The sequence below is a fragment of the Magnolia sinica genome, chromosome 14, assembly GCF_029962835.1.
Source record: "Magnolia sinica isolate HGM2019 chromosome 14, MsV1, whole genome shotgun sequence".
In the NCBI taxonomy this organism is placed as follows: Eukaryota; Viridiplantae; Streptophyta; class Magnoliopsida; order Magnoliales; family Magnoliaceae; genus Magnolia; species Magnolia sinica.
The window spans coordinates 5271792-5296795 of NC_080586.1; the positions used below are offsets into that span (position 1 = coordinate 5271792).

General features: G+C 40.0%; 2 protein-coding genes across 4 annotated transcripts; both read right to left on the reverse strand.

Annotated features, from left to right (window-relative positions):
* Window positions 1–922: 922 nt before the first annotated feature.
* On the reverse strand, window positions 923–10772 carry LOC131224827 (probable pre-mRNA-splicing factor ATP-dependent RNA helicase DEAH2). Of its 3 annotated transcripts, XM_058220232.1 has the most exons (7): window positions 10170–10766; window positions 5912–6111; window positions 4693–5774; window positions 3365–3490; window positions 3036–3274; window positions 2811–2929; window positions 923–1413 (listed from the first exon to the last, which is right to left on the reverse strand). In XM_058220232.1, the coding sequence occupies exons 1-7, from the start codon at window positions 10434–10436 to the stop codon at window positions 1284–1286; spliced, it is 2163 nt and encodes a 720-aa protein (XP_058076215.1). In that variant the 5' UTR covers window positions 10437–10766; the 3' UTR covers window positions 923–1283. The 3 variants fall into 3 exon arrangements, with proteins under 3 accessions (XP_058076215.1, XP_058076216.1, XP_058076218.1); XM_058220233.1 differs by lacking the exon at window positions 2811–2929 and having other exon boundaries at window positions 10170–10769; XM_058220235.1 differs by lacking the exons at window positions 923–1413; window positions 2811–2929; window positions 3036–3274 and having other exon boundaries at window positions 3466–3601; window positions 10170–10772.
* Window positions 10773–18831: 8059 nt separating this feature from the next.
* LOC131225326 (uncharacterized) lies at window positions 18832–24318 on the reverse strand. The gene is made up of 3 exons (XM_058220844.1): window positions 24161–24318; window positions 23665–24041; window positions 18832–19331 (listed from the first exon to the last, which is right to left on the reverse strand). The coding sequence occupies exons 1-3, from the start codon at window positions 24300–24302 to the stop codon at window positions 19104–19106; spliced, it is 747 nt and encodes a 248-aa protein (XP_058076827.1). The 5' UTR covers window positions 24303–24318; the 3' UTR covers window positions 18832–19103.
* Window positions 24319–25004: the final 686 nt, after the last annotated feature.

The window sequence follows — 25004 nt, forward strand, 5'->3', positions numbered from 1 at the left end:
GGAAAAGGCTATATGCATTGAACGGGAGAGAAAAGGAGGACATGGATCATCGACTAAGATGGATCCACCTGACTGACAAATTGGATCATGCACCTATCTGCCAAAGCTGGCATGAGTTGTCCAAATAGGCTGGTCCCAAACATGCCCAGATACAAAGCTGACAAAAATTTTGGAAAAAGAAGAAGACTAAGAAGAAGAGGATATTGTATGAAACCAGTGTGACAATCACACATGATGATAGGCCTTCTGTTTTCCAACAAGTTATGAACCAAAATTTTAAATTGGACACTGTTCTCAACATAAAGGCCCTTTTTGGATGGCCCCTGTATTCTCAATTTCTCATCAACTTTTGGTTGCTGTGCGGTGTGAAATTTCAAACTCAGATTTGGCCAGTTGGATCAGTAAAAAAAACGGCAGCAAACAACATCCATGATATAATTTCAATGGCAAATATGGTAATGCCTCCTGTAATTGATCTGATATAATTTCAACGGCAAATATGGTAATGCCTACTGTAATTGATCTGTATATATATATATATATATATATATATATATATATAAAGGGCCACTGCATGGCTTGAACAAGGGTCCCAAATTAAATGAATCATAAACCAAAAATTAAACCATTTGTCCCACTTCAGATGCATCAGGAACCAAACTTTATGCTCACATGATTATTGTACAATCAGATTCGGCATTCATTGGAGTGTTAAAGATGAAAAATAACCAAAGTGGTCCTATTTCAAAAACACAAGTGGTTTGCCAATCAGAGGTTAGGGTTGTTCAACCAAAACCTGATTTCAGCAACAGTGAGTTCCTCAGTTTAGTCCCGTGTCAACCATCACACTCTGCCAGAGTATCAAATAACTCCCCCGATAGAAATGCCCAAAATAAATAATAAATAATAATAAATCATAAAATAAATAAATAAAAGGGTCATTTTACTACTAGTATAAGTTGTGTACACAGTCCATGACACAAAAGGAGCTTCCGACTCCCATTCTGCAAACAAGAAAACACATTGCTGCGTGCATATAAATTACTCACATTGGCAATGGCTGGTGGAACTACTTGTGGGCCATCTAATGCAAGCGGCAATCTCCTGTTTCCCTTCAATGGGCGTCTTTGAAAGATGAGTTCAGGTCCCCAAATGATCAGGGGTGACCAACAATTGGTGGTGGGGATCATTTTCATCTTCATTGCATCCTAGCCCTCCACCTCGAGACCAGCAGACAAGACAGGCTTTTAAAGACATCCCATCCCATCCCAGGGAGGTTGGCTTCATTTGGTCCTGTTCCTATTCTCCCTCTTTTCTCTAGCATGTTTCTTGTACAGCCTCTCAAGAACACCCTTCGCTTCGCAGTTCGGAAAATTGGTGAGATCATAATAGTGCGGTGCTATCTCGATCAGCCTGCAATAGAAACAAAGAGATGTAACCAATTCCCATTTTTCATTACATCGGAGCATCTCAGAATGGGGACGCTCATATGACGATGGAAATGATGGGGCTTCTGAACTGTGCATGTAGCATGTAGCTTGAACCTGAACCAACCAAATACTTGGACCCACTATCGATTGGTCCTTATCCCCAAAATCAGATTATTAGACAAATCCTGACCTCTGATCAGTGGCCATTTCTGGTTGTTGACCGTTAAATGCCCCCCAATGGGCTAGTTGAGATCATACTTCTGGAGTAATTTTTGGGTGCTTGATCCATCCACAGTGGATCCCACTATTTGGATCTGGATACATGCCATGTGCACAGTGGGCGTGGCCCTACACACTTTAGTTGTTGCATGACTCAAAAAGAAACAGGATTGATGTTGAATGTCCAAAAGAGATGGACGTGGATTGCTTGCAATCCCCGACCACAGGAAGTTCATGCAGTCAGAAGCTAGGTGGGGTCCACCATGATGTTTGTTAGAAATCTACCCAGTCCCTCTATTGCCAGCTCGTGTTAGGGCACGAGCCCAAAATGAGGCAAATCCAAAACTCACACGACAGGAAACAGTGGGGATTGAACGTCCATCTTTGAAACACTCATCAGGCCATGAGTATTGGACCAGGCTACTTTGCGTTTTTGGTTCATCCCAGTGGAAATGGCCTTATCAATGGTTTGGATGCCATATAAACATCCGATTGGACGCCGAGAAGGTTTCAATGGCAGGCATTTCCCTGCCCACTTTTCCCTGTCATGTGGCCCACTTGAGTTCTGAATCTACCTCATTCTTGGGCATGTCCTAACATGAGCCAGAAAGAGAGATGGATGGGGTGGATTTCTAACAAATATTCATGGTGGGCCCCACAGCTTCTGACTGCAGGAACCGGAGGCAATCCAGATCCAAAAGCGAGTAGTCTTTAAAGAGAATTGCTCACATCCAACTGGTCAGCGATGAGTTAAGGTCCACCTAACAGGTAACAGACCTATAATGTGCATATGACCATCCAATAGGTTGGCTCCGCCATGAACATCACCTTGTGCAAAAATCAGATCCCATCCACTCATCAGGTGAACCACACCATAGAAAATAATTTATAGTTGCTGATAAATAACAAAATACAAGTGTATTCCACCTGATTAGATGGGGCTGATTTGTACACAAGGTGATCCTCATGGTGGGGCCAACCTATTGGATGAATTGGATATCGCACACACATGAGACGTTGAAAGTTATCAACCGGGTGGGCAATAACTTAGCATCCAACCGTTGGATGTGAGGATGTCTCTCTTTAAAAAGGGCTGGCACGTGAAAAACATGAGATGATGCCAATATAAGATCACTCCTACTTGGATAAGAAGCAACCTACCACTCTCCTCGAACATCTGTAACCATACGGATGAAATGCCTACTTGTTAAGACATACTCATTGTAGATGACCCACTCTGGCTTGTGATCCAGGCAGTTGGATGGATGCAAAGCAACCTCCTACAAATGCAGAGAGAGAGAGAGAGCACAAACACTGGCACTGCATAAATACGGAAAGAGAGTGGAAAAGAACACAAAATCAAAGGAATCAATATGGCTAACATACTTGATTATCTTTCACCGTTAAGTAGTCCCCGCGACACTCAAGGTGAGCCACCTGCATAAAATACCCTGCCAGCATAGCCTTTCTTATGCTGATGTAATACTGTCGACTGTTGAAATCTGTGCTGCATAGCTTGAGGTTGAACCGGGCCATGATGCGCAAAAGCTGCTGCCTCACATTATCGGCTAACTTCAATGCCCTTTGATTGACAAAATTCTCGTAACACCACGATGGATCTTCATCTGCAACATCCCATTGGAAGAATAAATCAGAAAACCAAAACAAATGGATCAATGATACTTCCAAAAATTCTACAAGAAGGCAGTGCTTACTGTTTTTCTTGTAAGCATGATACAAGTGTAGCAGTGAAAGGTGGTCCCCATCAATGTGGCTAAACCGGCGTTTGGCTTCGTCTGCGTCTCTCTGAGCCTCTTTAGGCCGAAGAAAGCAATTGGGTACTAGAGAAAGAAATTTGTGATCACAGATGAGGCCCATGATATGTCAGCAGATGCATAGAGGCGATACGACACCACTTGCTTCATGAGAGAATACTGATAAACTACAACTATCTGCAACAGCACTTGCTTAAAAAATTCTATGGTGCATGCTGACCAGTGGCAGGGAAGCCAGAACAAGATGGCTGCGGACGGCAAGCTAAATGGGCAAAGAGGAGTTATATGATACTCAGGCTGTGTATGATGCTTGATATGCAGACACTCAGAAATTGTACAGGTGGCATTTGTCAATCTCAATTAAACTGACTAGATTGTGCAGCCTACTGTTGCCAAGTCACAATCCCAAGATCAGATTGGTTGAACAATTCTGACCTCTGATTCAGGGACGCTTGTGCAAATAGGCTCTCAGAGATTTTTTCATTTTTAACCATATGTCCATGAATCCGATAGTCAGATAATCAAATAAGCTTAATTTTTATTCATGAGACATCCACATGGGGTATATTAATTTGGATGGTTTAATTTGACTACTTGTATTCCACATGTGCAAATTTTAAGTAATTTCTATGTGCCTATGTATCATCCATGACACTAACAGAGTATCATAGTTTTCCTCATGGGCAAAACAGATGAGAAATGATCACATGCACCTCCCATATCTTAACTTCACACATGGGCCTACCTTTCCCGCCAACGTGTTACAAGTGTAGGATATCAAAAACAAGAAAAAGGTGGGCCACATCATAAAGATCACCTGGTGCGAAAATCAGCCAATCCACTTGTCTGGCAGGACACAATGTTAAAAGCAATTTTGCAACCAATGATATGACTCAGTGTTGCCCACCTAATGAATAGATTGGCCTGATTTTCTCGCCAGAGGGAGCTTCATGGTGGGCCACACCCTTTGCATGGATTGGATTTCATAAACACACGACATGTTGGCGGGAAAGACAGGGTTGTACGCGATCATTTCTCATGACACATGAACGTGTGCAGGATTGAGGGAATTGATTTTCACCCATATACGTGCATGTATGCACATGCAAAGACATGTGTTCAATAAGACAATGGAGGAGTAGATCGCAAAACATGCACCAATGCACATGGTACATGCACCTTCCTACATGATCCGTATCTGTGTGGAATATTTAAGCATGAAACAGAAGAAGAACATATGCAAAGCAACAGAGACTTTCCACTTGTACCTGACAGCATAGCAGAGATTGTGAGGATTTCATTAGAACAATTGAACTCAGGGCTAACAACAAGCATCTTAGACATCTGAGGATCCAAGGGAAATTCACTCATAATTTCACCCAACTTGGTCAAGTTCCCATCATCGTCCAGAGCACCCAAGTAGTTCAAGACTTCCAGTGCACGCATCAGTGTTTCAGGGGCAGGAGGGTCCATAAAATCGAAATGTACCAGATCATCAATTCCAAGCTTTTTCAAGGTGAGAACAGTATTTGCTAGGTTTGACAGCAGAACTTCAGGAAACGTCTGTGGCTGAAGATCATTGAAACTTTTTTCAGTGTAGAGTCTAAAGCATTTCCCAGGTTGCGTTCTACCAGCACGACCTGATCTCTGGTGTGCGCTTGCCTTTGATATTGGTGCAACGAGCAAAGATTCCACTCGCACCCGTGGATTGTATACTTTTTGTTTAGCAAACCCAGGATCGATCACATAAACTATACCGTCAATAGTAAGAGAAGTTTCTGCGATGTTGGTCGACACCACGATCTTCCTTCCAGGAGGACCAGTCGCTTGCAGTGGAGCTGGAGCAGGCTCAAATATCCTCTGCTGCATTGACGGAGGCAATGTAGAATATAGTGGCACTACTTTAACAGGTCCCACATGGTCACCCAGATCACAAATTTCTTTCTTTATTTTCCTGCACGCATCTTCTATCTCCTCCTCTCCAGTGAGGAATACAAGTACATCGCCAGGAGGTTCGCTCGTGTGTATCTGCACAACAGTCCGAATTGCTGCTTCAAGGTAATCCTTCTCAGGTTTCTGCGTGTAGAAAATCTCAACTGGATGAAGCCTTCCAGGAACTTTCATGACTGGCACATTATTGAAATAAACTTGAAACTTTTCAGCCTCAAGCGTCGCACTCATCACAACCAGCTTCAGATCCTGTCTGTTTTTCAGTACTTCCTTTATAAGCCCAAATAGAACGTCTGTTGCCAAAGTCCGTTCATGAGCTTCATCAAGAATTATCACCTGGTATTGTTCCAACAGTGGATCTGTCATAGCTTCTCTTAGAAGCATACCATCTGTTAAGTACCTGCAGCCAATTTTGCAAATGAATATAAAACAAACTGGTGTTATAGACCTAGCCACAAAATGGAAAAGATTCACAAGAAGGAAAACCACGAACATTGAGCTTCAAAACAGTCTTCTCTACCATAGACGGAAACTTACTTCAGAACAGTTTTTGGACTGCTGCAATCTTCAAAACGGATGCTGTAACCAACTTCTTCTCCTATTGTTACATCCATCTCTTCAGCTACACGTCGAGAAACAGATGTTGCAGCCACCCTACGAGGCTGGGTGCATGCAATCATCTTATGCCCCTCAACTTTATCGAGAGCATACCCAGCTTCCAGTGCAAACTGAGGAATCTGTAGAAAGCAAACTCCTGTCAAACATCTCAGGTCAACCAGACAAAGTGACATTACTCAAACAATGAATTCTGTGAACGATGGTAATACCGAACAGTGAAAAGTTATGTTCCATTAAAAAATAAAAATAATAACAGAAATTTGACAATTTTTCAAATCTTTAAATAAATTCTGTTACTATTTTTCCTTTTATTTTAATTAACCATTCATAAGTAACATATAGCTAACACTATATGCCACGTAGCTTATGACTCACGCTTTAGAGGGGTGAATGCAATGCTAAAAACTATTCTTATTTAACAACACTGGTGTATACTGCCCGAAATATAAGACATCTCAGGGATTGCAATAATCTATATCCGACTATCAATTGTCCATTGATAAATTATTTTTTAAAATCGATTAATTCACAAAACCATTTCCTTATTAATTAATTTTCAAATTATTTGTAGGCTCATACACTAAGTGATGGATCCGAAATCATTCTCTAAAATTCCTTGTAATTGTTTGAATCATTCTTTTTGGTTTTTTATTTTTATTTTTATTATAGCAAATAACAGAAATGCATTAAGAGAATGTGTCCAAGGGACCTAGAAACAGAGAAAGCAAGACAGACACACAAGCTGGAACAGGAAAATCCCTTCCTCCCTTGGTTAAATGAAGTATTTAACCAAAGGAAGGAAAAAGATTACCCCACCAAATTTGGCCACTCTAACCCAAAATCACAATCATACATTCTCCTTAAGACTGAATCCTGCCTTGCCCATTCAAAAAAAGAACTTTTGATTTTATTGATTAAAGAATAGGGAATATGGAGAAGGAAGGGAATATGGAGAAGGAAGAAATGTGACAAGTGAAGCTCGACAATCTGAGCATGATTAGAAGATGCTTTGAAGTGGTTTCAGGACAAAATGTAAAGTTGGCAAAGCGTGAGATGCTTGGAGCACATATGGAAGAGGAAGAAATTGTCCATATGGCTGAGTCTTTTGGCTGTAACGTGGGATTGTTCCCCTCTACCTTTCTGGGGCTCTCCCTTTGTATTGGGAAGCTGGCTAAACACTTATGGGACAAAAGTTGTGGAAAGATTTTGAGAGGAAAATAGCAGGGTGGAAGGGGCAATATTTGTCTCTTGGAGGTTAGATTACCCTAATTAAAGTGGCACTGTCAAATCTGCTACTTTATGTCATGTAGCTATTCAAGTGTCCGAAGTTGGTTTTAACTCAGTGGGAAAGACTGAGATGTGATTTTCTTTGGAGGGATTTGGAAGAGGAAAAAAATTCATCTTCAGGAAAGGGGATAGGTGAGTAAATCCTATGATGAAGATGGAAGACTCGGAGTTGATGAACCTGGCGCTTTTCGGTAAATGGTGGTAGGGGTTTGGCTCGGAGGAGGGGGCTTTATGGCAGGAGGTTGTTGCTAGCTAGTATGGGTGCCTTGAGGGCAGGTGGTGGACTAGGGATTCCACACTGTATAGAGCTTCGGTAGTATGGAAAGGGATATCTAGTGTGAACGCTAAATTTACGGAAGGGACGGGTTTCTCTTTAGGGAATGGAGAAAATATTCGATTTTGGGATGATGTTTGGAGGGGTGATTTACCCCTACAAGTTAGATTCCCGAAAATGGGCCACCTTGCCCTGGATCACAGTATAATGGTAGTTAGCTGCAATTATTTACATGGAGAGTCTTTTGTTTGGTCTCTGCAGTGTCACTGAAATCTCCAGGACAATGAGGTGAATGAATTAGTCTCTTCTGGATTGGTTGCATCTTTGTGGTTTGACAATTGAAGATTGCGACACAATGGTGTGCATGAAAGATGAGTCAGGCAGCTTTTTGGTCTGGTCTTTCTAATTAATGCTAGAGAAGATGGGAGAGAAGATTGGGCAGACAAATCATCTATGGCATTACGGAGCTCCTCCGAAGATTGCGGCCTTTGGGTGGCTTGTGGGAAGAGAAAGAGTATTGATTATTGATAATCTTCAAAAGAGATCAATGGCAATCACTAATATTTGCCTCGTGTGCATGTCTAATGCGAATCAATTGACCGTCTATCCATCCATCACCCTTTTGCGAGTCAAGTGTGGAATGTATTTCTAAGAAGATTCAATTTAGCTCGGTCTATGCCTCTCGCTATCGGAGATATTTTCTTAGCATGGGATGGTGTGGATTTTCCTAAGTAAAGGTTTTCTAGAGGCCTTGCTTATTGGCTGACTTATGAGTGAATTGAGGAGAACGAAATAGAAGAAGGTGAAAGAAATCGGGGGGAGTGGGTTGCAAGTAGGGCAATTTTTCTTGTAATTGAATGGGCTGTGAGCCTTGGTTGTTTTGAAAAGATGTAATTTTTTCTGTTTTGTGTTTGTTGCTTGGGTTGTAGCTAGCACCATCTCAGTGCTGCTTCTTTTCCTTTAAAAAAAAGTTATTGTTTCCTTTCCCAAAAAATAAAATAAAATCAGGAGGAATCTGGGCATCCTTGAAGATTCTCCTGTCCTCTCTTTCCAAATCTCCCAACAAATTGCAATTGGCACTAACTTCCAGAGGACTTTCCTCTTTCATTTAATCAGGCTGATACTCCACTGCATAAATTTCCCTTCCAGGGATTCATTCCTGACCCAGGACATCCCAAAAGCCAAAAGAAAGAAATTCCAAATAGAGTTTGCTACAGGACAGTGCAGGAGAAGCTGGGGGCTGTATTCCTCATTAGATATGCACAGGGGGAGGGCATGGTGTTGCAGCTTGTTCACCGTCGGAATTTTATGCTTTAACACTGACTACAAGAATGAAGAAGCTCTGGGAGGAGCGGATGACTTCCAAAGAGGGATCACAAACTGAGACATAGCTTCATTTCACTTGGCTTTTACTCAACCGATCCAAGCTCTGGGTTCAATTTAACTTTGGATCACAACCCATTTAGGAATATCTCATTTTAACAAAAACCACAATTTTCATACTGCCAGTGTGTTTAGACCAAATCCCAACCATAACAAATTCTATCCTCTACATGTCTAAGGCCCTGTTTGGTTGCCACTTACAACCAACAGCTATGCATTAGAGATCATAGTTTATATAAATCAGGCCTCTAGTCCAACCGGTTGGACCAAAAGTTATAGTCCACCCAGTTGATAATGTTAACCTATTAAGTTCATATGACATCTGATTCTTCTAATAGGTTGGCCCCACCATGAGGATCGTCTAGTGCAAAAATCAGCCCCATCTACTCATCAGGTAGCCAAACCACAGAAAACAATGCCTAGTAATTGATAAATAGCAAAATAAATGTGGTCCACTTGACGATGTGGCCAATATCTGCACAAGGTGATCCTCATGATGGCGCCAACCTATTGGACGGGTTGGATGTCGCATACGCGTAAAAGGTTGGAAAGTATTCACAGGGTGGACCATAACTTAGGGGTCGTTTGGATGGTGGTAAATGGGGCAAGTAATAAATGATTTACTAGCAAATCATTTACTACTTGTGTTTGGATGCTCTAATTTACTAGCAAATCATTTACTACTTGTAAATGATTTACTAGCAAAGCCCCCTTCTCATTTACCAGCAAAAAGGTGAGTTTTCATTTACTAGTAAATGAGGAGATGACAATGGCTCTATTTTTTTTAATGAAAGCCTATAAAGCAGATTTCATTTACCATTTACAGGCTATCCAAACACTCGAAATGATCTACTAGTAAATCATTTACAATGTAAACCATTTACCACCATCCAAACAAGCCCTTATAGTCCAATGGGTTGGACTTGAGACCTCTATATAAACTATGGGTAGTTCGGGCTGAAACAGGAAGATTTAAGAGTTTCGCCTCCCTCTCCTTTATTTATAATCCTTACTGGAAAACACAATTACTGTTAACTCAAATGAGATGAACTCATTTGTAAACATTAATCAAACAGGGCCTAAGAACTTTTCTACAAATCATCATAGTGTCCTTGAAATTGAAAGACTATGAATTGTTATATTAAAAATTCAGAGAATTCAAATTCAGTCCAATGACAATTAAAACTACCGTAGATTGCAAGATAGATAGATAGAGAGATTCGAATACCAAACCTGAGTTGTTTTCCCGCTGCCAGTATCGCCGACCAAGATCAATGTCTGATTATCATTCAGAGCCTGCAAGAACTCATCTTTCTGCTGCCAGACTGGAAGTGTCTTCCTCTTCTCCAGAATCTCGAAATACCGCTGGGAGTAAGGCCGGCCGGTCCATATATTAGCCGAAGCGACACTGAAAAATCCTTTAACTTCTGGCAGCTCGGCGGGGACGGAATTCCCGTCCACCGCATCGAACAAGCTCACCTTCTCCCTCCTATCCGACATTAAACCCTATAAAAACTCCCCAAATTGCCCCAAGAACCCTGCCAGAACCCTTAAAAAAACTGAAATCGAGGCAGTAGAACTTCGATTCAAGGGCGTTATCTGAGATCTTCAAATCTTCGGCGCAGAGTCGAATCAAAACCCGGGAAATCCAGAAATCCTAGATGTGAGGGTTAGGAGGGATCGATCTTCTTCTACTTCGGGTTTTGAAAATCCGAGGGTTTAGAAGCTTGCTGAGACCGACAATTTGCCGTAGAAATTAAAAACCAGCCATTTCGGATTTCGACGGCTGAAATTTCCCGGTTTTTTCTGCCTTTGCAAGAAACCGGCGCAAATCAACCTGAGCTGCGTTTACTTTACACAGGTCAGGGGTGTAAACGGGCCGGGTACTGCAACCAACGGGTACCAAGTCTGCCCGACATGGCCCTGGTACCCAGTGATGTCAACGGGCCGGGTCTGGGTAGGTCTCAGCGCAGATTTTAAACTGTTTCGGGCTTGTCGTACGGGCGGCGCGAGACCGGCCCATTGACACCCCCAGTGATACTGGTGTCCCTTGGGCTGAAAGTGGGGGCGGGTTGGGTCGAGCTGGTGCTCAACCCTCGCACAACCCACGGTTCCCACGCCTCAACCCTAACCTAACCTAACTCAACTTTGGGTTAGAAATTCTCAACCTAAGCCCAACCCAAGGTCGAGTTGGTCAGGTGAATACATGCTAATATTTACATTATTGCATTCATCTATTATACTTCAATATGGTCTTATTTTCTGTACCTATAATTTTATTAATTATATATGTAGTTATTTATTGTAAAGTACTTTATTTTTTTTCTAAACAAATAAGCTAAAATATAGGACAATTAATCCTTTAAAAGTTGTGTTGTGTAGCATGTTATCCATTTGGGAGAGAGATATCCGGCATATCTTGTTAGCGTGAGTCATCATAAATGATGTGGGCCAATGAAACCTGAAGGCATTGGAATTCAACACAGACAATCCACACTCAATTATAATCTATAAGTAACTTACATATTGATTGGGTTTAGGTTGGGTCAAGCAATCCAAGACCTCAACTTAAGCCCGATCCAAGTTTTATCGAGTTGGTGTTTGTATAGCCTAAGCCTGAGATTGAGCCCGATATATCCTGCCCAAGCCCATCCTAATGTCGGGTTGGTCACGGGTCGGTCAGGTTGAACCTGCCCAACTTTTAGACCTAGGTGTCTTCGAGTGCTGCACACAACGGGTACCAAGCCAGTCCAATATTTTCATGACACTGATCTAATTAAAATAAAGGGTTTATTGCTGATATACACCCACTATATCTTCGGATCACTTAAATAACATCACTCTTGAAAATATTACTTTTTTACTAGTCTACTCACCGGCTTCATTCTTACTTCATTTTTATTGAACCATTTTACCCTTAAGTATAGTTTTCAATTTTTTGTATAATGGTAGCTTTTTTATCATTAGTTTCTTATGAACTTTTTTTTTTATATACTTATACACCTTTATTCAATTTATTATTATTTTTTTCAATTTTTTTATGCATCTTAGAAAAGGTAAGGATTAGGTGCAGCCCCGCCTCACCCAAGACGATCACAACCTTATTGTGGGGCTCACTTTGTACATGGATTCTATATCCATGTTGTCAATCCATTTTTCCATATCATTTTGGGGCATGAGTACAAAAGAGCACCAGATCCAAGCCTTAGGTAGACCATGCCATAGGAAACAGTGGAGATTAACCATCAACAACTTATAACCAGTTACAAAAGTTTTGGACAAAGTTGATATTAGTGTTTTACCTCCAGCTAGGTTCATGTGACCTTATAAACAAGTTAGATAGCAAATAAACAATATGAAAACATTATGGTGTGCCATAAAAAGTTTTAACAGTAGCATGTTCAATTACCAATGCTTCTTATGGTATGGTCCGCATAAGATTTGCATTGCTTCATTTATAAGCACGTAATTTAAAATGATCTGGCAAAATGGATGCACGGTGTTGATACAAAACAACTACGTCAAAGTGGGCCCCATGATAAGAGGCATATTGTTTTTGGTGAAGTTAGGGCTGCATCTAATCCACTCATCTTAGAAAATGGGTTCTCCTTCTTCTTTCTTAAAAAAACTTTGCATAGATGTGTTCAAATGAGATGATTCCAACTTAAAAAATGAGTGCGAACACAGTATAACAATATCATAAACTTTAGGCCCACTTTTGAATAGGCAAATGATGTCCAAATGAAATGATTCCAATTCCATATGAAAGTTTATTAAATTATCTTTTCACCGAGCAAGAGATTACCCTAATCCGGATTGCACACAATTGGAAATGAGAGCCAATGCAATGACTTTAGGGCCACTTTGGTATTTAAATGATGTTCAAATGAAATAATTTTAAATCTATTTGAAAGTTCATTGAATTACCTTTCCAATGAGTATAAGATCACTCTGATTGGACCGTAATGAGTGAGTTATGACATTTCAAAGTTGGGCCAAAATACAAAACTCCCGAGCGATCGCATGTCACCATGGACTTTGGGCCACTTTTAATATTCAAATGATGTACAAATGAGATTATTCTAAATCCATTTGAAAGTTCATTGAATTTTCCTTCCAATAACCATAAGACACTCCGATTGGAGTTGTAACAACGAAGTTATGACCATTTTCACGCAATCACTTGATGTTGGAAATGAGAGCGAGTAAAGACCACCAGATTCTTTAGAATTGGGCAATTCTAAACTTTGAGTGATCTTTTGAATGGTGAAATGATCTTCAACTAAGATGATTCAAATTCATTTGAAAGATTATTGAATTAACTTTCCAACGAGTACAAAATTATCTCGATCGGAGTTGTAATAAGGGAGTTATGACATTTTAAAGTTAGGTCAAATTTGTCAAAATTCAGAACTCTCGTGCGATTGCACGAGCACAACTAACGTCACGATAGACTTTGAGACCACTTTGAGACATTTAAATAGTGTCTAAATGAGATAATTTTAAATTCATTTGAAAGTTCATCCAATTATATTTCCAACAAGCACAAGATCACTTCAATCAGAGTTATACTGGGGGAGTTATGATCGTTTTCGTGCAATTGCTTGATACTGGAAACTACTGTGATCTTGCGTGCGAGAGTACACTCTCGAATCGCACGATCACGAGTGTACTCTCACGCAATCGCGTGAGCTCATACTTATTTCCAACATTGAATGATCGTGCGGAAACCATCATAATTCCCTCGTTAAAGCTTCGATCTTAGTGATATTATCCTCATTAGATAGATAATTTGATGAAGTTTAAAATAGATTTTAGATCATTTCATTTGGACATCATTTAAATGTCCAAAAGTGGACCTAAAGTCCATGATAACGTTAGTTGCGCTCGTGAGATCCCTTGAAAGTTTTGAATTTTGAAAGAACTTTAACTCCGACAGGGATGATCTTATGCTCGTTGGAAATGTAATTCGATAATATTTTAAATGCATTTGAAATCATCTTGGAGATAATTTGACCATCTAAAAGATCGCTTAATCTTTAGAATCGTTGATTATAAAGAATCAGGTGATCTTTATTCGTCTCGTTTCTAACATCGAGCATTATGTAAAAATGATCATAACTCCCTTGTTACAATTTCGATCAAAGTGAATTTATATTCGTTGGAAAGGTAATTCAATGAACTTTCAAATGGATTTAGAATAATCTCATTTGAATATCATTTGAATATCCAAAAGTAGGGTGGACCATAGAAAATGGATGTTGACTATTGAAACTTATTTTCTCTATAGGCCCCATACTTAGGGGTATAGATGAATCGAGCAATCGAGCTTAGCTCAGTTAGCTCGCTTGACTTGACTAGAAAAAGCTCGATTCGACTCGCTTCGAAGCTGAGTTCAAGCTGATTTTTTGAGCTCGAAAATGAATTCAAGTTGGCTCAAGCTCGTCTTGAATCGAACTAGTTCGGTGACTCGGTTACTTTGATATTGATGTTGCTCACCAAGTGTTTGATGAAATGACTCAAAGAAGTGTGGTTGGTGGCAAGGAATGTATGTATATTAAACAAATACCATTTTTTTCTTAATTTTTATGTTTCTTAAAAGGTGTTAGATAAAATACCTGTAAAACTACTGTTGTTGTTTTACATATAGTAAGATTTTGAAGGTGTAGTCCATATGTTTGTAAAAATGTTGCACAGGCAAACTTGGCTCGAACTGGCCCGAGTTGTTGACCGAACCGAGCTGAGCTGACCAGTCAAGCTCAAGGACTAAGTCGAGCCAAGTTCGATCTGGGGTCAGCTAGTGGCCGAGCTGAGTTCGAGCTAAGGTCAATTAGTGGCCGAGCCGAGTCGAGCTGAGGCAGCTCGACTCGGTTCGACTCTATGTACACCCCTACCCATATTGATGCTTATTTGTCATCCAACCTGTTAGTAAGGTCACAACGTTATGGATAAAAGGAAAACAAGAATATTAGCTTGATCCAAAACTTCCTTTCAATAATATGAGCTCAATTTCAACTATTTCCTGTGGTGCAGTTCACTTGATCTTTGGATTTGCCTCATCTTTGGGCAATGCCTTAAAATAAAAGCCTGGTAATCAAGATGGCTACAATCATTTGGTCCATGTGCATTTTGAACCATCTACAGTATATATCACTAGATGGACGGTCTAACTTTGACTCTATGGAACTTGTGTGGTGGGGTCCCCAATGTGAACTGACCATGAGTGTCCTTCCGAGCGCACTCAGCTGCTTGTCTCAGTGCTTTCTGTGGTGTGGTCCACTTGATCTTTGGATCTGCCCATTTTTTTGGATGACGCCCTAAACTGATCTGGCAAAATGGATGGACCGTGTAGATACAATGCATAGATCTTGGTGGGGACCACAGAACTTTGCTTCGTCAACACGGTACCCTGGAGTTGATATAATGCAGAGATCGTGGTTGGGCCACAGAACTTTGCTTCGTCAACACGGTACCCACTAGGTGGTTTCACGCCACGCAATCCGAATCCGACCGGATTAGGTGTAACCTGGGTAATACCATGTGGGGGTGTTTCCCGATAGTGTGGCCCACTTGATGTATGTGTTGTACATCTATGCTGTCCATCAGTTTTTAAATTTTAATTTAGGGCATGGTTTCAAAAAAAAAAAAAAAAGTAAAGCCAAATCTCAAATGGACCACACCAGAGGAAATAGTGGTTATTAACCATTGAAAACTTTTTAAGGTGACAAAAGTTTTAGATCAAACTGATATTTTTGTTTTATCTTTATCTGGGGCTGAAAGTTTGGCGGGTTTAACCCGACCGACCCATGACTGACTCGACATTGGGTTGGGCTCCGGCAGGATGCATTGGGTTTGGTCTCAAGCTTGGGATATATAAACACCAACCCGATAAAAGTTGGGTCGGGCTTGAGTTGAGGTACCGGATTACTCGATGCTCAACCTAACTCAAACCCAGTCATGTATAAGTTACTCATGCTAACAAGATATGCCAGATTTCTCTCTCCCAAATAAATTGTGTGCTACACAACATGACTTTTAAAAGAGTAAGTATCCTATATTTTAGCTTATTTGTTTTAAAAAAACAAAGTTCTTTACTATAAATAACTACATATAATTAATAAAATCATAGGTACAAAAAATAAGACATGTATTGAAATATAATAAACTAACATGATAACAAAAATATTAGCATGTATCCATCTCACCAACCCAACCAAGCCCACTTGGGTTGGGCTTGGGTTGAGAATTCTCAACTTGAAATTGGGTTGGGTTGGGTTAGGGTGGAGGTTCAGGAACCTTGAGTTGGGCTAGGGTTGAGCACCAACCTGACCCAACGCGCCCGACTTTCAGCCCTACCTTCATCAGTGTGACCTTATCAAAAAGTTGGATGGTAAATAAACATAATGGTGAGCCATCAGAAATTTGCAACGGTGCGTCCGTTTCTTGTGCTATGGTACATTTGAGATTTGGATCTGCTTCATTTTTTGTAAACCATGTACTAAAATGATACGTAAAAATGGACAGCGTGGATGTACAATACATGCATCAAGATGGGCTCGACGGTTAAGAGAACACTCGCTACAGTGTTACATGAGTATCACCTGATCGACTTCGAGCCATGGCACAGACCCCACACTTATTTTTTGAAGGGCCCACCGTGATATGTTTCTGATCATTAGATGTGTAATTTCCATGTTCGGCCCCGAGCAAAAATAAAGCTAATAGGCCACTTACAAGTGTGCTTTCAACCATTCATTCCATTCCATGGCCATTAATTGGATGGTTACGATTCCAAAGATAGGCTCCACCGTCTCACAAGATGGGATGGTCTGGATAGCCCTTCATGATGTATGCGCGGGTTAACTCAAAACTCGGAGTCAACTCAGCTAGATTTAGAACCGAGTTTCATGAAACTCAGTGACTAGCATAACTCAAATCGACTCATGACAAGACTGGTGAGTTGGCTTGAAAAGTTGGCCAACTCAACTGAGTCACTCGCCAGCCAGGATATATTTTTAGTAAAAAACAGAGTTGCAAGGAATACATTTGGAATCCTTAACTGATTTTGTTTTATCATTTTCAATACTTATCTCATCTTAAATATCACTTAATTAATTTATTAAATATTGAGTCCAGTCAAACAAAGATTTAGTTGAGTCTACCCAACCCAGCTGAGTATCAAGTCGAGTAGAGTTTTTGAGTATTTAAACTAAGCAATTGAGAAGGATGATCAATGTCTATTCACTTGACTAACCTGAGAAGAAAGGTCCACATTAGCCAAAAGATCTAAATAGTGTGGCCCACCAAGTGGGAAAGCTCAGATCTATCACATGAGTGGTAATACTGGCAGGTGAGCTTGCATGTGGATGGGAAAGGCTCCACAGGCATGTGGGCTGATAAAAACTCATGTATATTCTAATATAGAAAAAATTCCAGCAATTTAACACTTTAAATATAAATTAGGCATAGAAAAGATTGTCTAATGGTCATTTTTGGGAAGCCTACAGGCATGCATCAGGATAGGGCTAAAGTTTTTTACATTGGTAATAATAGTGTCATGTTCACCACATTTATTGATACGGGTATCAGCCATAACAACCTAGACAGGAGCATAACAACCGTTACGACCCTGGAATAGTTGGAAAAAAAAAATTACCAGAAAAATTCTGAAAAAATATTTAGAGAAAAAAAAAAAAAAACATGTTTATAGTAGCATAATGGTCCACTCTAGGTTATGTTTCTAATATTTACATATCACAATCAAGAATTAGAACTAGAAATCGAGAAAAAAATGACATAAATATCACGTCTTCAATTGTTTGAAAAAATGACCATTAAGCTTCTATTTGCCTAAATCAATTCAATCTACAGTTTTAATCATAAAAACTATAATAAGAGTGGTCGAAATCTTCTATAGAATAATTTAAGAAAGTTTTTGAAAAGAGGAGTGAAAAATCGAGGAGAAAAAAATTAACCATTTTTCAACTGTTACGGGATAACGGCTGCTATGCCCCGTAACATCCATTATGAGGTAACGGTTATTATGCCCCATAACGGCTAATATGGTCCAAAAAAACCAACTGCATCATTTCACTCTCGTATCGCGTAACAGTTACAGTTGTTACCTATACATACCGGCCTTTATGGCTGTATTGTTATGGATCCGGAACACCTTGGTCAGGGCCAATTTGGGTGCCACATAAAAATCAGTCTTATCTCATGTTATTTAATCCTTTTTTTTTTTTTTTTTTGAGAGAGAGATAACGGAAATTTTATAAAAAGAGAAAGAAAAAAAGACAAGGAAAAGAGGCTGAAATCGGTCCGCTGAGGTAGTAGAACGATCACCCTCGAAAAGAAAAAAGATTACAACCATCTAGGTAAATGCAGATAGAAGCCCGCTCAGAAAGATAGTGATGAACTCTACTAAATATCATTGTACTAAATATAGTGATGTTATTTAATCCCATCATTGTACTAAATATCTTCTTCTTCTTCTTTTTTTGGTGGTAGGGCTTCAAAACATAACTCACAAATTTATGTAAGGGAGACTTCGGTTGCACCAAATACCATGAAATTTCATGATTGATCAGTCTAATTTGGTCCAAAATATTACAAAATTTCATAATATTTGGTGCAACCAAATGCACCCCAATATCAAATAGCTCCCCCTTTATATGAAAGGCCCTCTGCCTAAGGAAGAATTGTATACAAGAATCTACACCAACAGACAAACAAGATCATTTGTCCAGTGTGAATTTTGAGTTGGGGCCCGTCCCATCAACAGTAGTGCCCACAGATTAGATGGCTTGGACAGGAAAACATGCATGAAATACAAACGGAATATGCATGCATAGCATGCCATATTCTGGCATAGTACTTCATGAGGGTGGAAAAGTGAGAAAGAAATGATACATCCATAAGCTGTATTTGAGCAAGCAGATAACCTCCCTCACATCACATCTAAAAGTTCCTACCTTGTACATTGCTAGACTTTTTCCACATCAGTAAAACCAGTTTCTAAAAGAGAGACATAATCAGACGCCAAGACGCAAATTTTCAACCACAACACTAAGAAGAGAGAAATCTGTACCATCTTTGGCAGAGTGGGTTAGGGGAGCTTCACCTATGTCAATGGAAACAGTAGCATTAGTCTTCAACCTACAGGGCCTACCTCTTCGAGGGTCTCTCGTCATCCTCGCCCCCATCATCATCATCAGAATCATCTCTACTTGACCGCTTCCTCTTTGCTGAGACCTCATCCTTTCCAGCATCGCCATCTTCTTCATCAAAATCCTCGTCTTCATCATTTTCTTCCCCGGGTTCAAAATCACTAGCATCCTCCTCATCTTCTGCCCGACCCACAGGTCGGACAAGGTATTCGGTTCCCATATCCTCCTGAAATTGAGACTATCATGTCAGAAACAGAAAGAGAAGGTAAAAGTAATGGTTGAAGACAACATGTCCACAAACATCAAATGCACTGCGAAATTAATACATAAATGTTAGCTTAGAATGTATCACTATGAAAGGGCCAGTTTGGAAATAAAATTGGTTCCACAGGCCTCGAGTGGAACGTCGGCTCTGTATTTGGGACGACAAGGAAAACAGAAACCACAATAAGAAGGATTCTGTTCCCTTGCCTTTTCTGTGCCAAATCTCAATTGGGATGAGAACAAACCATTCTTGTCCAAAATTAAGATATTTGGAGTACACATCCTACCTGACTAATCATCATCTTGAAGAAAATACCCAAAGATAGACAAAAGCATTCAGTTAACAGCAATAGTCTCTGACTGTATGCAGGGGTGCGCTCCAGGGATACAGTGGTACCACAATAAGATAATGGTAGAACCGGAAAGCGGTGGGCCCACATGATGTGTTCACAGAATCTACCCCATCCACAAGATGCATCATCTCCAAAAACTCCCGGAGCCCAAAAAATAGCCTGATTCAAAACTCAGATGGGCCACAGCACATCAAATATAGTGAGGGAACACTGGGCGTTAATTAGAGTTGGGGGCCAACCATGTTGTGTATATAATCAAGGCTGTTCAGACTTCAGACACTTCAGTCCATATTAAGGGTCAGGCCAAAATTCAGGCTGTTTTGCAACTCAGATAGGCCCTGTGAAATTCAAGGGTTGTTGTTCCCTCCCAGGTTGGTCCATTTGCTGTGGTCCAGCTTAGTTTTGGATCGGGCTGTTTTTTAAGTCCTAGCAGCTTTCTGATGTGATGCATCTGCCAGACAGGGGTTGGATGGTGTGGGGACATCACATGGACTGCACCTCTTCCCGGTACCACCACAAACTTGAGGTGGTACTGGTAACACCAGAGCGCACCCCCTGAAGTATGAGAAACAATATAAGACTGGAACTGACAAGCAATGCTGCAGGGGGTGCGCTCTGGTGTTACCAAACTGGTGGCCCACCACAACGGAATCCAGAAGTTTGTACCAATGGAATCCATGCATATGGACAGGTGGTACTGGTAACACCAGAGCGCACCCCCTGCAAGATAAGGGAAAAGAAGATTGACAGGAAGGCTGGAACTGACAATGGAATCCAGAAGTTCAATATAAGAAGGCACAAGGAAGAGCATGAACGGAAGTAAGACTACTGTCATCAACGACATGTTTATATAAAAATGGAGAAGGATAAACAAGTCAGCGCTTCAAGATTTCTTAGTCATATTGCAACAGCAACACCACCTTAAAGAGAAATCATGAGCGAGAACATTGTGTGACAAAACCAGCATCCACCCATCAATTTATTTCAGCATATGACTTTCTTTTCAACCAATTAGGTATAAAAACAGATGGAAGGAGCAGCAAAATGTATGATGAAAGAGAAGTTAACAGAGTCCCGATGCATCAGAACATGAATAGGGTCTTGATGAATCCATTTCATTCAAGCAGGGGATCAATCAAGATAATTGATCTTATGGGACCCACACACAGATGAGGGATGGCACAAAACTCTTCAAAATTGGAAGATCCACACCACCATATCTTTAACCCTTTCCACGGACTGTTGCTATGATTTTTGCTGTCTGTTTGTAGGAGCCATCGGTCAAAGGGTTAGGAACCTCTAATCTGGTAGATTTTGGGGTAATCGCCTGGATCAGCAACCTGTGGGCCTCATTGGTACAAACTGGTGCATCAAGACTATAATTCGTCATGATCAGCTACGATGGAGAATGCTGCATTGTACAAGCAATGCATGACTATATTTGAATCCATGCATATTCTTGAAATAGAAAAATGACAAAACACATTTCAAACAGAAATAAAATGAAGACAAATGATTGACTTTGCAAACGAAACTTCATTGGGAAAAGAGGAATGCTAATATGCAGCTATCATCTTGGAAGTTTGGCGCACACGTTTGGTGATCAAGGCTGATCTAGAGGGCCACCACATGGATGTGCTATAGGCCAGAAATTGCAGTGATTGGAAATTTCTCTCAATCAGTGGTTGTTCAAAAACTTTTCCCTTTGCAGGCCACTGATCGAACAGCTTCCACAGTCCAATCCCTTTCTTTCTGGACTATGGCATATCCATTTGGTGGCCCACCACATAGACAGTCCCAATCGACACACATGTTCCATGACAAAGGAGGTCATACAACTTCTGCATCAACAGCTGCATATTAGCATTCCTTATACACCAAATAAGGAAAACATCAGAAATACGCTAATAATTAAGAAAAAAAGAAGATAAATATTGCTTTTCATCTGTCCATAAAAAGAAGAACCAAATTTATTTATTTTTTAATTTTCATTAAGGAGGAACTATAGACCCTGGTTTCTATTCCTAAAAGCAAAATGTATGGTGCTTAGTGGGTCTAGACCATTGATCAGATGGACCCCACTGGATGGATCACACACCAAAAAAGTTTCATGCATCAGAAGATCCTAGCATCCAATCTTTAGCCTTGTTTTCAGTGGGATCTGAACTGTTACTGTAATTATTATTTTTTCAATCATAATGCACATTGTACCATATAGACATGGCCCATCAATTACACCCACAGCAAGGCTTATCGGATAAATGGTCTGGATACCAGATCCTTGGCCCCACTAAAGGGGGTGAAAGTGACCTTTTTCTTTGAAAGTACATCTCACAGAAAGCATTTGGAGAGGTAAAAAAAAAGGTGAATTTTCAGTACTTTTTCTGTGAAGGCACTTCTTGGAAAATGTTTTCCAACAAATGGAATTTTCACCCAAAAACTTTCCAAGCTCCCAGTAGCCCTCAACGAAAATAAGATCTCAAGAAACTTTGTAATCATTTGGATGTTTGTAAAATCCTTTGTAGTTGTAAAGGGTTTGAAGGTAAAGAGATACAAGGAGTTGTTTGGATGCCAGTGAACACTTTATAGGTGACAAGAGCTTTTAGGCCTCGTTTGGCACTGTGGATTAGAAATCCCCTGGATTTGGAATCCTCTGGTTGTGTCTGACACCCTGGATTCAGAATCCCCTGTAAACCAAAAATAGCTATGTATAGTATATTTCCAGGGGTTTGAATTTAATTACTAAATTAACTTTAATATCCCTAATTAGTGTACGTGTGTAATGTTTGACACAATAGTTGTAATAAGCCTGTTAAAATATATACTTTGGCCGAAAATTATGAAATTCCAAGTCTTGGATGGGCCACAAGTACAGGATCACATCCAAGTGACTATCCAACGATTTTTAACCGTTGATTTATATGAACAATGTTTGGACGGTGCAGATCATCCTATTAAAGGTATTTTAGTGATGCAATTGATAACTTGATTGTTTTGGGATATCATCAGTGGGCCATGTGCCCTATAGATTAGTAGCCTAGTGACACACATGTTACACATGGGACTCTTGGACGGATTTTAGATGTAATCCTAGCTTCCACCTTGGATTTCAAACCCCGTCTTTGAGGGGATTTGAAACCCCCATTTACGTTACGTGCCAAACATACGAGGGGATTCAAAATCCCCTCGAATTCCCCCAAATCCATGGTGCCAAATGGCCCCCGAACAGGACAGACTTAAAACACTTTATAAGACTTCGCTACTTAAAGCCAAACATGAGAGACTAAACACTTTATAACTAAAAGAGTTTCAGATATAAAATGTTTAAAGCTTAAAATTTTACAAGCATCCAAATGACTCTAACAAAATTAAAAAAGTAAAAAAGTTTTTACTCTCGTAATAAACATATTAAAGAAGAATTTCAAAGAAAGGGGGAGACTCAGACCAGATATTATTCAAAGGAAATAAAATAACAAATTCAGAAAAGTCAGAAAAGAAAAACCACCACTCGAAAAAGCAAAAACCAACCGACAGTATAATTACAAAAAAAAAAAAAGTAATCATAAAATTAAAATGAAAATTATAATGCATAACCAGATCAGAAACCCCCGAATAGATTCAAACATAGTTAACAGGAAAATATTATATATTACTAAATCTGCATAAATAAATTTAAAATAATACACAGTACCTGAATAATAATAATAATAATAATAATAATAATAATAATAATAACAAAGCAAAAATCTAAAATATGTATAGAAAATTATGAGAAAAAAAAAAACCACGGACATAATCTAAAATAATCCCAGAAGCATTTAAAATTCTGCTTTTTTCCAATATAAAATAATCTAAAAATCAACAGCAATAATTTTTATTTTTATTTTTATTTTTAAAAAAAAAGGTCATACCAAATAAAAATTTTTTTTAAAAAAAAAATACCTCTTCCTTTTCTTCATCACCATCCTCATCATCATCATCATCATCATCATCATCAGTCCCGTCCTCATCGTCGTCGTCGTCATCATCTACCGATAGGACTTGAGGACCGCCGCTGGAAGGTAAAACCTCTTCAACATCATCATCATCGTCATCCTCGTCGTCATCATCATCCTCATCATCGTCATCATCGTCATCGTCATCATCATCGTCCGGCACCACAATCTCATCAACCCCATCATCATCATCGTCATCGTCGCCATCATCATCATCGTCGCCACCATCATCAACATCATGATTTTCATGGGTTTTGCCATTCAAAACCCTAATTTCCTTCTCTTTCTCTCTTTCCTCGTCCATGATCTTCATCGTTTCTCTCTCTACAAAAAATCAAAATCGAAAAACAAAAATAAAATAAAATAAATCGAAATTAAAAGTTTAAAAAAAAAACCGAAGGGAGGAGAGAGAGGGAGGAAACAGAAGCTGCTCCGAGTTCTACCAGTAGCTCTGGAAGCGCGATCTCGGCCGTCCAAGCACGAAACGGCGCGGATAGATGACGTGGCAACAGAGTGGACGGTTAGAATGCCTCTACCGAGAGCGTGAGTGTTTTCTGTTGAGTCGTTTCTCGTGGGGACCTTCATTATTCCCTCTCTCACGTGCGGGAATGGCTCTAGGGCTGACGTCAGCTATTATTAGGGTTAGGGTACGAGTGAGATCCGCAACGTTCTAAAGTCTGTCCGTCCGTCGCTACCTAATACTAACTATGGTTGTTTGAAAGTAACCATAGTTAAATGAAGGAAGAAGGAGAATCACGCCTATAAGGATTTTCAATATTCTTCGCATCGCGGCGTAGAGATTGGAAGGCTTAGGGTATATCCTAACCGTAAAAAATGCATTCCTATATTCAATCACATTCCACATGACAAAATCCCGTCTTTAGTCTCTTCAGATCGATCAATAGTATATGACAAAATGAACGGTTAGATTCAAATGAGCAGTTGTCCTGATTAAGTGTAGAACATGACTAACCTGACCGTTGGATCTGCATGGTTTTTGGAATGGGACGTGTTGAAGGTGGGCTTGCCTGATGAGTGGACCGGAAGGATCGCATTCACTTGTGCTCGATTATCCTTGGCATTTCTCAAAATGAGCGCATATATATATATATATATATATATATAGGTTAGCTGACCACGGGACCACACATCTGAACGGACGGTCATGATTATGGACAAAATGGAGTCGCGCGTGGCACGCGCAGAAGTGCATTGAGAGGTGACCCAACAGTCCAACACTATGGACATCCCTGGTGACCGGACTCTGTGGGACCAACGGTGATGTAT

Excerpts from the sequence above, each read along its gene's own strand:
- LOC131224827 (XM_058220232.1), bottom strand. The coding sequence starts at position 10,436 with ATGTCGGATAGGAGGGAGAAGGTGAGCTTGTTCGATGCGGTGGACGGG. Across the intron at positions 6,112-10,169 it reads GCAGCGGGAAAACAACTCAG|ATTCCTCAGTTTGCACTGGA; the intron begins GTTTGGTATTCG and ends TGCTTTCTACAG. Across the intron at positions 1,414-2,810 it reads ACAGATGTTCGAGGAGAGTG|GCTGATCGAGATAGCACCGC; the intron begins GTAGGTTGCTTC and ends TTTCTATTGCAG.
- LOC131225326 (XM_058220844.1), bottom strand. The coding sequence starts at position 24,302 with ATGAAGGTCCCCACGAGAAACGACTCAACAGAAAACACTCACGCTCTC. Across the intron at positions 24,042-24,160 it reads TCGCGCTTCCAGAGCTACTG|AGAGAGAAACGATGAAGATC; the intron begins GTAGAACTCGGA and ends GATTTTTTGTAG. Across the intron at positions 19,332-23,664 it reads GTGATGAAGAAAAGGAAGAG|GAGGATATGGGAACCGAATA; the intron begins GTATTTTTTTTT and ends TCTCAATTTCAG.